Source organism: Eubalaena glacialis, chromosome 6 (assembly GCF_028564815.1).
Source record: "Eubalaena glacialis isolate mEubGla1 chromosome 6, mEubGla1.1.hap2.+ XY, whole genome shotgun sequence".
In the NCBI taxonomy this organism is placed as follows: domain Eukaryota; kingdom Metazoa; phylum Chordata; class Mammalia; order Artiodactyla; family Balaenidae; genus Eubalaena; species Eubalaena glacialis.
Window position 1 is genome coordinate 12,478,815 of NC_083721.1, and position 14,695 is coordinate 12,493,509.

General features: G+C 49.3%; 1 protein-coding gene across 3 annotated transcripts; it reads left to right on the forward strand.

The window, feature by feature from the left end:
* The first annotated feature begins 559 nt into the window (after window positions 1-559).
* On the forward strand, window positions 560-13,814 carry CFAP298 (cilia and flagella associated protein 298). 3 transcript variants are annotated; one of them, XM_061192903.1, is made up of 8 exons: window positions 560-607; window positions 968-1,252; window positions 3,454-3,621; window positions 5,214-5,281; window positions 10,433-10,591; window positions 12,302-12,433; window positions 13,134-13,253; window positions 13,553-13,813. In XM_061192903.1, exons 2-8 carry the CDS (start codon window positions 1,114-1,116, stop codon window positions 13,661-13,663), a joined length of 897 nt encoding a protein of 298 aa, XP_061048886.1. In that variant the 5' UTR covers window positions 560-607; window positions 968-1,113; the 3' UTR covers window positions 13,664-13,813. The 3 variants fall into 3 exon arrangements, with proteins under 3 accessions (XP_061048886.1, XP_061048887.1, XP_061048888.1); XM_061192904.1 differs by having other exon boundaries at window positions 568-1,252; window positions 13,158-13,253; XM_061192905.1 differs by lacking the exons at window positions 560-607; window positions 968-1,252; window positions 5,214-5,281 and having other exon boundaries at window positions 3,544-3,621; window positions 13,158-13,253; window positions 13,553-13,814.
* The last annotated feature ends 881 nt before the right edge of the window (window positions 13,815-14,695 follow it).

The following is a 14,695-nucleotide window of genomic DNA, read 5'->3' on the forward strand; positions in this document are numbered from 1 at the left end:
CCAGGGCTAGGGGCCTTGCACTATTTTAGCTTTGCTAGCGCCTCGTTATCAAGGCCTCAGTACAAATGTTACCCAAGGAATGCCTGAAGGCTTAAGGCATTCCTTGACCATCCAATCTAAAAAGCCAGTCACCCTGTTCTGTTTTTATATCTATTTGAATTTGCCTTATCCGTTTATTTTTGTTTTTTTCTTTGTCACTTACACTGAATATAAGCTCCATGAGAGCAGTGACCCTGAATCTGCCTCCCTGTCACCGGCGCCCGGAAGAAAGCGCCGAACCCGATTGCCTTTAATAAGAATTTGTTGGGCAGTGAGTTGCTGGATAGTTTGGGGAGGGTCGCTACGGCAGCAGCCGCTCGAGCCACTCTAGAGAGGCGAATTCGAATCAGCCCCCACGAAGGAGGACGGACACTTTCCCTGACCCCTCAGTGCTGAAAACCGGAGCAGAGGCAGCAGACACCGGGGATCAGCGATCCGAGACAGCCTCTTCTGAGCGCTCCAGACCCGAAGCAGCGGGAGGAGTTTCCGGAAGTGGAGACTGGGGGCGGCGGAAAGGCTACGGAGGCTCGGAGCTGCGGTGGAGGGACTGCTGCGGGGCTGGGCACCGGTGGGTTCCCACCACCCCACCCATTCCCGACCTAGCAACCTCTTTCCCACCCACCCATCTCCCTGGGTGGAATCTTGGGCCCCAGGCGAGCCGACTGGGCGGCCAGCGCTCCACTCCGCCGGCTGGTCTGTTTGAGGGTTGCCCCGACGACAGCCGCTTCCGGGAGCAGGGCTCGGCGAATCCGGTTCGGCGGGTGCGGGTGGGCCCCGGAGGCCCTCCCGGACTGTGTGGATCGTTGCTCGGCAGCACCTGCTCCCGGGAGTGGAGGGCGGGGTCTCCGCGCAACAGAGCTTCCCCAGCCTCGGGGTCTGACCTTGAGCTGCGGCCCTCAGACTGTTTCTTTGTTGCTCCTGGCAACAGCCACTTCCGGGAGCGAGTGCAGTTCCCCCAGCAACGCGAGCCCCGGAGGCCCGGGTTTCCGCCTCCCAGCGGCGGTTGGTCGGTCGTCGCTGTTCGCCGCTCATCCCGAGCCTTCTCGCCGCCTCGGCGGGACCTCCGGAGCCACCATGGTTCTGCTGCACGTGAAGCGGGGCGACGAGAGCCAGTTCCTGCTGCAGGCGCCGGGGAGCACGGAGCTGGAGGAGCTCACGGTGCAGGTGGCCCGGGTCTACAACGCGCGGCTCAAGGTGCAGCGCGTCTGCTCAGGTGCGGCCCGGCGGCGCGGCGAGTTTGCCGGCTGGGTTGGGGTGGGGGCCCGGACCGCGAGGGCCCCGGAAGGGAAGAAGAAACCGGGCCATCTGGGACGAAGTTGGGCGGGACCCACGAGGCTTTCTCGGGCAGGCCGGGGCCGAGGGTCAAGTTTGCGAAGATTTGCAAAGATATGCGGCAGCCGGGCTTGAAATGGGAGAGCGGGGTTCGCCAGAGATGCTTCAAGAGCTGGCGGACCGCGAGGAGAGGCTCCCGGAGCCGGCGGGGAGGGCGCACCCCAGGGTCTGGGAGCCGGGATTGGGGCGCTGTGAGCAAACCGAAATAGACCCTGTAGAGAGGACGCAAGAGGCACAGAAGGGAGCCGGAAGCTTGGGCCCAAGAGCAGGTGTAGTGGATTTCAACAAGTGTGAGAGGTGGCACGACCACTGGGCCGTTTTTTCAAAGTGAATTTCCTATTTTGAGACTTTGGAGGTACAGCAGTTTCCGGTGGTGGGCCGGCCACCTTTGGGATGGCCTTCAGAGGAGAGAAACAGTGAGAGAGCCTCGGTGTTCTTGCCTCTCTTGGTGTTCCCTTCTCCAGGAAGCAAAGCCTGATTCTCCTGTTACAGTGTTTTGGTCACCGTCCTCAGGACACTCTGGAGCAGTGCCGTCCAAGGGAGCTTTCCACCGCGATGGAAAATGTTCCCAGGTTGTGCTGTCCAGTAAGGTATCCACTAAGCACAGGGGGCCGTTGAGCACCACCAAGAAACTGCGTTTTATATTTCATTTCATTTCAACTTAAATCCAAGTAGCCACGTGCAGCTAGTAACTGCCACATTAGGCAGCGCAGTACTTGACAGGATGCTACTCCAGGTGTGGTCTAGGGTGTGATTGTGGCTATAATTATACCACGTGATTTTTGTACCATGGAGAACTCCTTAAGGGTCATGGTTTCTACCTTTATGGGTCATATGTATAGTTTCTTAGTAAAATTTACTGACTCCAAAACAAGCTTGATTAAGTGTTATTTTAAAATGAAAGCATTTGGGGAGAAAAGGGCCTCATCTTCTTTTTCTATGAAATTATCCATTGAAATGTGGTGCTGATTGTTCAGGCATGTTAGTGAACTTAAAACCCATTCATTTGGGACTTCCATGGTGGTCCAGTGGTTAAGATTCTGCGCTTCCAATGCAAGGGGTGCGGGTTTGATCCCTGGTGGGGGAACTAAGATCCTACATGCCATGCGGCGTGGCCAAAAAAAAAAAAAAAAAAAAAAAACCATTCATTTAATCTACAGTCCTTGTTATCAGCCGTGGTTCAGGCAGGCCCCAGTGCTATACCCACCGAAGACAGGGATGAACGAGACCAGCTCCTTGACCCCCAGATACTTACAGTCTGCTGGGGAGAGAGACAATAAGTATCCCATAAATAGCCCATTAAGTTCCACCATTTGTTCCATAGTATTGTATTATTATAGGCCACCTGGTGTCTTCACACAGTGCTATGGGAAGACTTAGCTCCACGTACCTCTTTCATGTGAAAGAAAGAAGGGAGAGGGAAAGAGAAGAAAGAAAGAAAGACAGTTTTGCAAGGTTGAAATGTGGATTCGTTTTGGGATGAATGTATATGGAATAGGAAAAATACAAAGCATGCATTTGAATAGTGAACATGATACTAGAAAATCAAGGTCTTGTCTCTGCCACTGTGGAAGGGCGTGAGCTGCCTTATATCCTCCCCAATGATCAGATGTACATAAATCCTTTATAAAGTATTTATATAAAGTTTTATATACAGTAGTTGAAGTGTGACCAGAGCAAGCCTCAGGTGATACAGCTGCAAATTAGGAAAGATGGGGATGTTGATAACGGTCTGGCCTACCTCTCAAGGTTAAATTAAATGAGATAAGCTATGTGAATTTGTGCCTCCTGAGTGCTGGGAAGTATAACATAGCACAGAGGGTTAGAGCACAGAACCTGTAGCCTGTGAACGGTGGGTAAGCACCCTGACTCTCTGCTTCGGTTGACCTAGGACAAATTGGTGAGCATTTGTCAGAGGTCAAGGACAGGTCGGGCACATAGCAAGTGGCATCAAGGTGTTTGTTAAATAAAATAGCCAATGGGCAAGACGCCCGACCACGAGGGAGCTTACGTTCCAATGAGGTGTAAGGTGTTACGATGATGACTACCGTACATATTGTCTAACTTTCTCTTGTTTTTAAGAAATGGAAGAATTAGCAGAACATGGCGTACTTCTCCCTCCCGATATGCAAGGACTGACTGATGACCAGATTGAAGATTTGAAATTAAAGGATGAATGGGGTGAAAAGTGTGTCCCCAGTGCGGGTTCAGTATTTAAAAAGGATGATATTGGACGAAGGAATGGACAAGGTAATGCAGCATTTTTCTTCTCTCTGCATGCCTGAGTATAGCAATAAGTACGAAAGCAGTTCTTTAAGTTAAAAAATTGACCTCAGTATTTATATACAAACTTATAAAATACTGCACCATATAACTACTTGTAAAACACTAATCCAGAATGAATTAGGTGGAAAAGAAGGCATCTGTCTTCTTGCTCTAAGTTGCAGCTAGCTTTTAAATGTGATAGATGAACCATAAGAAATTACCATTTTTGTAGGCAACAAGTGATTGAAAATCGGCATTTTCATGTGGTTCGACCTAATAGTTTGAGGGGATAATCATTGATAATGTATTGAAGGGTGTGTTTTGTTACAGTTTGCAGATCAGGGTTTATTTAGAGATTCTGTGTGGAAGGAGGAAATAAATGTCAGCCCAACAGTCTCCACTCGAATTGAGGACATGCCTCTCTTTTGTACAAAGCAGCTTAGGACATGCCAGAACACTGAAGAAATTCCTCTTGTTTTAGTATATGGTTGTTTGTGTGGAATTGGAAGGAAAAAGGGATGATAACCCATTTTGATAGCTTCTTATCCCTTTTAACCTGCATAAAAAACTCCATTTAAAAGACTATAATTGGGACTTCCCTGGTGACACAGTGCTTACCAGTCCGCCTGCCAATGCAGGGGACACGGGTTCAAGTCCTGGTCCGGGAAGATCCCACATGCCACGGAGCAACTAAGCCCGTGCGCCACAACTACTGAGCCTGTGCTCTAGAGCCTGCGAGCCACAACGAAGAGTAGACCGAACTCACTGCAACTAGAGAAAGCCCACGCGCAGCAACGAAGACCCAATGCAGCCAAATAAATAAAGTTTCAACTAGAGAAAGCTCGCGCGCAACAACGAAGACCCAATGCAGCCAAATAAATAAATAAATAAATAAATAAATAAATAAATAAATAAAGTTTATCATGGATTCTTTAAAAAAAAATAAGATAAAATAAAAGACTATAATTGATCGGTTAACAAACACCTAAGTATCTACTATGCCCTTAAAACACTATTAGGAGCAAAAGAAATAAAGTGTCCCTATAAGGCCTTTGCATGCTCAGAAATTTTTTTTTTAGTATTGAAGATAATAGGAATTTCTAGTATTATTTCTTTTGAATTTTAACCTAGAAAATAGTTGGTTGTCTTCCACATCTTTTCATACCTAAACCCATTCTCAATTTGGAGAGATCTTTTGCTTTTTAGGAGGAATTGCATCAATGAAAAAAATAATGGTACTTGTAAGAACAGTTAACAGTTTATTTTTACCAGTTCATTATTCATCTTTAAACCAAGATAGTCTTAATCACTTTTATTTTAATACAGTTTTATATTTCTAGTATTTTCAATGGCTATGTTATTTATTAAGAATATGAAGTTTGAAAGATTTCTACCTAATTTCTTACAGCCAGCTTTCCTGTATTCCATTCATTCATTTTCCTGTATTCAGCTGAATTCCATTCTTGTACTTTCTCTCATCTCACTTCCTCCCTGACTCAGACAGAAGGGATTAAGATGTTTAAGAAGAGTTTTAAAGATGGCTGTCTCTCTCCCCCTTCCCTTTTTTATTTTTATAGCTCCAAATGAAAAGATGAAGCAAGTTTTAAAGAAGACTATAGAAGAAGCCAAAGCAATAATATCTAAGGTTAGCTTTTTAAATGAAGCCTTTTGTTCCTTTCCTTTCCTTTCCCCTCTCCCTCTCCCTCTCTCTCTTTCCTTTTCTCTCTTTCCTTCTTTCTCTTTCTTTCTTTCTTTCTTTCCTTCCTTCCTTCCTCCCTCCCTCCCTCCCTCCCTTCCTTCCTTCCTTCCTTCCTTCCTTCCTCTCTCTCTCTCTTTCTCTCTCCCTCCCTCCCTCCCTCCCTCCTTCCTTCCTTCCTTCCTCCTTCCTTCCTTCCTTCCTCCTTCCAGAGGCAAGGGAAACAAGCATGTTTGGGGTGGGCCCTAGCTTTTCCTTTTCATAATTGTGACAGTTGTCCTCAATCCTCCCAGTTCTTTCAGGTCTGACAGAAATGGTTATTGGCTTGTGTAAATGTGGTTCACATATGAATTGATGCATATATGATTTTGTTTCCTTAACTTTTTTTTTTTAGTTGAAGTATAGTTGATTTACAATATTGTGTTAGTGTCAGGTGCACTGCATAGTGATTCAGTTGTGGTTTTTTCTGATTATATTCTATTTGAGGTTATTACAAGATATTAAATATAAGTTCCTGTGCTATACAGTAAATCCTTATTGCTTGTCTATTTTATGTGTTGTAGTTTGTATCCCTTAAGAACTAATGAAAGTGGAATGGGGAGATGCGAACATTGTAACCACACGCTGGATCTACAGATACCTGACTGACACAGCATGTGTTTATTCCAAATTAGCTTTTTGTAATTGTCTTAAGTATTTACACAAAAAGTATTTCATTGAAGGAGAAACATACCATTGACATGCATATACTGTGAGTCTGGAGGAGAGTAATTTAAGGATTTTTCAAGAATTGAATGTTTTTTTCAGTCGCTCTTATTTATGCGTTGCTGATACTAGTTGCTCCCGCCCGCCACTGCAGGCCTTCTCACTTGATAACTGCTCTTTCTTCCGTTCCTCTCAATGCACTGGGCGTAACTGTCATTTCTAAACCAACATTTCCCAAATTCTTCAAGCTCTTAACTACTCCTTTAAGTGCTTCAGGAAAGGCTGCCCTTCTGCCTGTTAATATAGGAAAGGCTCTGGGAAAGCCTACAAGGAAGGCTTCGGTTCGAGCCAACGTTTGCAAAATGCATTTGACTGCAGAACCTTTTTTTAGAAGGATAGATAATAGCTAGTAACGTCTAGTCAAACGGGCACATCTCGGAGCACGTTAGGAGAACAGTGGCCTGGACCCTGCGCCGCCCCCTTCACTCCCCGCTCTTGCTTCTGTGGATATCCTTCCTATTCATCTGTATCACGTCTTCCCTTTGCGTGTGTGTATTTTTATATAGTCATGTCATAGTTGAGAGAGAGAGGCTTCCCAGGGGCTCCAGTCGCTTTGCTGCAGCGATTTGCCCAAGGTTGCAGAGCTCCTGGGTGACCAGGCCTCACTTCTCACCCGGGGCCCTTCCACGCTGCTTCCAAAATGCAGCTGGTGTCGCTCTCGCCTCCCTAGACCCTGCCCTGCAGGGGGCACTTAGCCCTGTGGGTCAGAAGCCACTGGGCAAGCAGGGAAGGAAGGGTTCAGGTCCCAGCAGCCCCACTGTGACCAGTCCCTTGGCCCTGGGCCTGGGACTCCGCCTCCATCGCTCAGGTTCCTCAGGGGGAGAGTGGAAGACGGTGGAGTATCGAAACTGGGGCTTCTTGGGGTGGGACGATGGTGTCCATGCCGCCCCTCTTCCTGGCACCCACCCTCTGCTGTGAGTGGGAGACCCGGACAGCGGGGAATCTCTGTCGTCCTGAGGCCGCACCGTGAGTTTCTCTGTCACCCAACCATGGCATCTGGTGGGGAATCACCGCCCTTGACATTGGTGGAGTTTTTGTAGGAAATGACCCCGTGGCGCCCCCTTTCTGCGTATATTGGTAGTGGGGGGTGGAGCCCTCTGAGTGGGACAGCTTCCCTCCAGTGACCCCGGATCCGGTAGATCTTCACACCGTCTCTACGGCATGTGCCCCTCATGGGGAGGCCTGATTTATTTTATGGGGATTTATGACTTGGAAACAATTTCATAAGCCGCCCTGGGAGTAGGTAAGGCAGGAATATTACCTCCGTCTTACAGATGAGAATGTAGGTTTAGAGAGTTTAAATCTGGGCCTCCAGGGCATTCTGCCTTCCTCCCTGGGGTGCATCAGCTTCAGGCCACGGGTGCTGCCTGGCCCCCTGGCCCCCCGGGACTTGGGCATCCACGCTGATGGTCCGTGTTGTACCAGGTCACAGGACGCCTGCATTTCCTCGGAAGCCAGGATTTTCATCTCCCTTCCGTGTCACTTGCCTACAGCTCGGTCAGGTTATAACTCACAGTTACTCAGAGCGGCTGCGTCTCAGATGTGGGCCGTCATGTTGCCCTCGTGGTGCAGGATCATCCATCCTTCCCTGCCCCCTCCCTTGCCCGCCAGCCCCTTGTCAGCGTGCCGAGGGTTCCCGATAGCCCTCTCCCCTACCTTGCCTCCCAGCCCAGCGGGGCCCGATGCGGCCTCTTCCCGGCTCTGGGTCTCTGCGTGGCCTGCGCTCCTGGCCTGACCTCCTGTGCTGAGCAAGCTCGGACCTCATGGGGACTGTGGGCCCGCTGGCCCTCCCCCCAGCCTGCCTCAGACCCTTCCTCTCCTTGGGCTCCTGCCCTCTCACCGTCTCCGTGGGCAGCTTTGCCTCCTGCTTTGGCAGTGAGGTCGAGGCCGTCTGGCACAAGCCCTCGGTGTTCTGTCCCCCCTGCAAACTGTCTCTTCCTGCATCTCTCTCGTTCTTCCCTCGAAACTCTGACCAGTGTCTCTCGCCCCTGGGCTCTCCCACTTCCGCAGCTGCTCCCACTGCTGCTCGGCTGCATCCCCCCTTCTAGAGACCCAGGAGCAATAATGCCTTTAGTCTCTCCCGTCCCGTGGCAGCATCTACTCTGTAAGCACACTCGGGCCTCCTTCCTTAGCCTGAAATCAATCCTCTGCAGCTTAACCTTCCACCTGCGCCCCCAACACTCGCCTCCCCCATCTTCCCACCCCCAGCAGCTTTCCTGAAAGAGAGGCCCCCAGATCCTCGGGCCAGACCCTCCCGGGTTTCTCAGAACCTGGCCTCTGTTTTCTTCCGCCACAGAAATGGCCGCCTCAGGGCCCCCAGTGACGCCCCTCCTGCAAATCCAGGGGCTTCTCCCGTCGGACTGCTGGACCCCTCTCTGTCTTTCGACCACATCCATGAGCCTCCTCCGTCCTGGTTCCCTCCTGGTTCCTGGCTGCTGTTTTCTCTGGCTCTTGCCTCTGAAATTTGGTGTTTCTCAAAGTACTTTATCCTGACTCGCTTCTCTTTTCTTTCTGCTCTTTCTTCCTCGGCATTTTATCTTCTCTGCCAAATACAGATTCCATTCTCCGCAGATAACTCTCAAATCTCTGTCCTCTACCCCAGCATCTTCCTTTACTTGCAACCTGAGTTTCCAGCTGCTTTCTAGAAGGTTCTACCTGAAAGTCCAACCAGCACTTCAAACTCAAGTTTTCTAGACCCGAGCTCATTGATTCCTCTGCCCTGTGTTCTTTACCCAAGAGGAAGCACTTCCTGCAGACTTTCCATTTCTACTAAGAGCCACTGCTGTCTCAGTTATCCAGGCTCAGTGTCACCTTCGTCACTTCCTCTCTGTCACCCGTATGCCTTAAGTCTGGTCCTGTACCGTCCACTCCCATGGATTTAAGATGCATCTTAAATCCAACCCCTCCTTTCATTTCCATGGTCACCACTTTATTTAAGGCTCCCCTGATAGCCTTTGTGTTCAGACACCAGCTGGGGGGCCTGCAACTCAGCTCTGACACTAACTACCCAGAGCTGGCATGGACCCTGCAAGCTAAAGGGTGAGGTCCCCAGCCAGACTTGCCCGACTTCAGGCACCAGGTGACCTGCACTCTGTCTGACTTGGCTGCAGATTTGGAGGTTCCCACCACCCCCCTTCAGGTTCAGTAATTTGCTTGAACGACGCACCGAACACGCTGCAAGTGCTGTATTTCCTATTTTGTTATAAAGTTTTGTTATAAAGCATACAACTCAGAAACCGCCGGATAGGAGAGACCCATAGAGCAAAGTTAGGGCCAGGGGCAGGGGGTGCAGAACCTCCGCGACCTCCCCTCCTCCGTGGACGCCGGGCACTCACCTTCCCGGGCACACACCTTCAGTGTGCTCTTCACCCAGGAGCTCCACTGAGCTTCAATGTCCAGAATTTTTATCAGGGTTTCATTGTGTGGACCTGATTGGTTAAATCATTGGCCACGTGACTGAGCTCCTCTCCAATCCCCTTCCTTCTCCAGAGGTGGTGATGGTGGGGATGCGGGGAGGGCGTCTGAAAGCTCCAACCTGCTAGTCCCAGCTTGGGCTTCCTGGGGAGGCCACCCCTCCCCAAACTATCCAAGGGTTCACATGGATCACCTCGTCAGCATGAACCCAGGTATGGTCACGAATAATGACAACCCTATCACTCAGGAAGTCCCAAGGGGTTTTGAAGCTCTGCGCCAGGAACAGGGGACAAAGACCAGATACACTCTCGATTACGTCACACCTTTCTCTGCACTCTTCAGAGCCTGCTACGTGGTTTCCCCCCGCCTGGGTCCATTCTACAGCCACTGCAAGATGAGTCTCGCAGCGTCACCGCTTCTTCCCAGAGAAGCCACTCGCTGCCCATCGCCTCACTGTCATTGCTAACTCCTCAGCCTGGCGTTCACGGCCATCCCAAAACAGTCTCCAGCCTGGCCGGCCAGCAGTGTCTTCCCTTCCCCGAGCTGCGTGGGCTGCTAGCTGTTACCTGCTTTTCTTTGCTGCTGCTTGTCCTGAAGCACTCTGTCCCATGAGATGCCATCCCCTCTGCCCTGTTTCCTGATCCCCTCTTGCATCTGTACCGCTGGACTGGGATTCCTCCCCTCAGAGTGTCCCCTGCACTTCACCCCTCTTGGTGCCGCTCATATCCTGCTTTATAACTTAGGTCGTGGTGGCCATGGCTCAGCCCCAGAAATAGACTGTAGTCGCTTTGGTAGCGAGCACTGTCTGATTCTTTCTGTTGCTCTGGCAGTATCTGGCACGGGTCTTGTACAAGAACTTGATTGATATTTGTTGAATTGATTAGCTGCATCGTAGATAACAATGCCTGTAATCATTTTCAGAAACACGTGGAAGCCAATGTCTGCGTTACCATGGAGATGGTGAAAGATGCCTTGGACCAGCTTCGAGGTGCAGTGATGATTGTTTATCCCATGGGGTTACCGCCATACGATCCTATCCGGATGGAATTTGAAAATAAAGAAGATCTGTCGGGGAGTCAGGTATGTGGCTCTTGGGGTTTCTTCCAGGTGAGTTCATTCCCTCCCCCAGCCCCCAAAGAGCAGAAGCCCCTCAGATTTGACCTTTCTCTGCTGATGTAGTTTGTTGCTTCACACACAGCTTTCCATCTTGCTAGACTAGGCTTCAGAGCGGAGTTGTGAATTCAGGGGAGGACCCCGAGGACGTGCTCCTGGTTGAGGGCTTGGCCCCCACACGCAGGGGTGGCAAGAGACAAGGGAGTAACTGAAAACATTCCCATTTCCTTTGACCACTGGGAAGCCAAAACCCTAATTTGTGCCTATTTCTACCCAAACGTATTGGTCCCTTTGCATGGAATTTTGTGTTCTAGCCTTATCTCCTTTTTTTTCCCAATACATTTATTTATTTTTTCGTTCATTCATTCATTCTTGGCTGCGTTGGGTCTTCGTTGCTGCACATGGGCTTTCTCTAGTTGTGGCGAGCAGGGGCTACTCTTTGCCGCGGTGCGCGGGCTTCTCATTGCAGTGGCTTCTCTTGTTGTGGAGCACAGGCTCTAGGCACTTGCGCTTCAGTAGTTGTGGCTCGTGGGCTCTAGAGCGCAGGCTCAGTAGTTGTGATGCACGGGCTAGTTGCTCCGCGGCACGTGGGAGCTTCCCGGACCAGGGCTCGAACCCATGTCCCCTGCATTGGCAGGCGGATTCTTAACCACTGCGCCACCAGGTAAGTCCCTAGCCTTACCTCTTGCTCCTTATTATTTTCTTAGCTTTATGTTCCACTTTCCTTTGTTTTTCTCATTTTCTCATTTCTCATTTCTCATTTTTTCATTCCTTATCCTATGGGACAGTATCTTTTTCTCTGAGCCATCTTAAATAGGCAGGATATGCAGAAGCAAACGAACAGCCCCATTATACCTATACAGCTCTTCCTCAATTTATGATGGGGTTATGTCCCAACAAACCCAGCGTAAGTTGAAAATATTATAAGTTGAAAATGCATTTAATACATTTAACCTACCGAATATCATAGCTTAGCCGAGCCCACCTGAAACGTGCTCAGAACACTTATATTAGCCAACAGTTGGGCAAAATCATCTAACACAAAGCCTATTTTATAATAGTGTGATTTATTGAATACTGTACTGAAAGTGAAAAACAACTGTTGTCTGGTACGGACAATTGTATCGGTTGATTACTCTGACGATCACAAGTTACTGCCGCTGCCCAGCATCACGAGAAAGTCTCATACTCTACATCACTAGGCCGAGAAGAGATCAAAATTCAAAATTTAAAGTATGGTTTCTACTGAATGCATATCACTTTCACACCATCATATAGTCAAAAAGTCATAAATCGAACCATCGTAAGTCAGGCTTTTGTATTTAAACACCCAGCAGGATCCCCGTATTCTTCCCTGGCAGTAACCTAAAAATCCATCTAAGACGGACCTTATATCATGGATGAGGGTGCAAATGAGATAGGATACCCGCCACTTCCCAGAAGTTACCTGAGTCAGGGCATGAGTTGAAACTAACAGGGAAGGTGCTGAAATGAGTGAGGGCTCTGAGTAGGGGGGGTTAGTGCTGCCCGTGGGGGAGGGCAGGGGAGGGCAGGGTGCTGGAAGCCTGTCCCACTTCCGCGGGGAGGGGCATTGGCCAGGCTCCCTGCCCCCAGGGCCGGGCCACACCCTTGGCCGTGTCCTGACTACCTTAAAGCTGGTTCTTACCGTGACCCCAGGCAGCACTCAGTGTCATCACAGAATCAGAGGCACAATTGTGGTGGGCAGCAAAGGAGCTAAGACGAACAAAGAAGCTTTCGGACTACGTGGGGAAGAATGAAAAAACCAAAATCATCGTCAAGATTCAGCGGGTAAGTACTGTAACATGTCACTATTTTTTACTTACTTGCAAACTGATAAAAATTTACATTAAATCTGAAAGATTTAAACTCTTGTGCAGACACTTTAATCCTGCCGGTCCGGGCTTAAAGTCAAACTGTCCTCTTTATGGAGCAACAAAAACATGAAGGAAATATGGATCGATTGACAGTATCTGGAGTTTGTTTTAATTGGGGGGGAAAGGAGAGTATGCTGCATTCATTTCAACTTTAAAAATGGGGCTTACAAGTAACTAAAAATGTTTCTTGAAATGAAAAATACAGCCCAGAGCACTGACCTCAAGTTTCTCTAAGTGCTGATAGTCTGTGAATGAGGCGGAGGGCTGGAGACCTGTAAGGACTTCGTGTGGAGCCGTATACCTGCAGGCTGCTTTGTTCTGTGCTCTCTCCTAAATCATCTCTCCATAGTTTTGGGGCAACAGGGTCCCCCCACGATTATCCCTACCCCTCCCTCACTGGACCTGCAGTGGCTGACTTGGGAATGGCTGTGACCAGCACGGCACCACCCAGCCTCCACTGTGAGGGCCCAGGGCCAGAGCGAGACTCCCCTCGTGATTCGCTGTGGATGATCAGGAATGCATGACCTGTTTATCTTTAGCAGTCGGCATAGGCAGTTGTAAGACGTGAGCTGTAACTTCCTGGGTCGTCCTTATAAGAACGCCTTAATCCGCAGTTTGCCGTCCCCCCGTCTTTTCAGAGGGGACAGGGAGCTCCAGCGCGAGAACCCGTCATTAGCAGCGAGGAGCAGAAACGGCTGGTGCTCTATTATCACAGAAGACAAGAGGAGCTCAAGGTACCGTGTGACTGACGGCTTCTCAGCAGAGCTGGCACCGGGGGCGTTCACCCGCTCACCCCCATGCCTCACTCTGGGCACGGGGGCAGTTCGGGGGGCGGGGGGTTCTGCAGGATGTGGTGAGGGCACCTCCTGAGCTTCAGCCTCGCCAGGGCTGCGGGGGCCCTGCCCGGTGTCCACCTGCCTTAGAGTCTGGAGGTGTCCTGCTTCTGGGGAGGTGGGGAGCGAGGAGGTCGGTCGTGGGTTCTGCAGAACACTTTCCTGAAATGCCTTCCTGAGCAAAACACGTTTATGTCCAGAAATTGGAAGAAAATGACGACGATTCCTGTTTAAATTCTCCGTGGGCAGATAACACTGCTTTGAAAAGACATTTTCATGGAGTAAAAGACATAAAGTGGAGACCAAGATGAAGTTCACCAGTGGATGAAGCTTTCTAAAATATTAGCTCACCTTTCTTTTGGCAAAATAATAATAATAATAATAAGTAAAAAGGACACCCACAACTCTCTTTGAAAGTTGTTGAAATTTCCGGTTTTCCTAGTTGTTTTTTCAGTTTGAATTTTCAAAATAAAAGTTATTCAAGGTTTTAGAACTTAATAAATACATCCTCAAAAGAATCCGCCTAAACTATTTTTATTTCAGGACGACTATCTACTAATCTGAGGTTTTTCTTTGGCAAAATACGGAAGATATAGTTACAAACATTTTTTTCTTCCTGATTGCTTTATTTTATATTCTCATAACAGCTGTTGTATTGCAGGAGGTTGAAAGTACCTTTTCTCCCAGGGATCTGCTGTGAAACTTGGCCGTCAGTGGCCACTAGAGGCCGCCCGTCACTTCCTTACCCGCATTTTTCCTGGGCCCTCCCTGTGGAACTGTCAGAGGCCCAATTCTCAATCTTGTTTCAGAGACTGACAGGGGGTCTAACTGTAGCCTTGTGTCTCCCAGCTTCAAAGGTGAAGTTCACCCCCTGGCTGAGACCTGGCTGGTCTTGTCTTCCAGGTGTAAAGGCTGCACCTGTGATGGAAGTTGGGTGGCCAAACTAGACTAACCTTGAAACTGGACAAATTCTTGTGTAGTTTCTGGGCTTTTCCTGAAAACAAATGCAGATCCTGGTAACCGATGGTTCTCCCCGTGGGCTCACAAGAACCTGCAGCTCTTGTCGTGCGGAGGTCGGTACCGAGGCTGACAGATGCAAACGTTGTTGGCTCGGTGACCATCTGGACACAGGACACACTGGCTCACCTGTCATCCTGACTGGTTTTCTAGGACATCTTTGATTTTAAATTCTCCAACTCACCATCTCTGCAAATGCTGACGTTTCAGCAGCTCAAGTACATCTCAGATTGTGCAGCCAGAAGTGGCCTAGACGTCTCGTCCAGCTACATTTGGTCTGTAGAAGACTCTTCCCCTCGTTGGAGGAAAACGCATCACGCTCACTC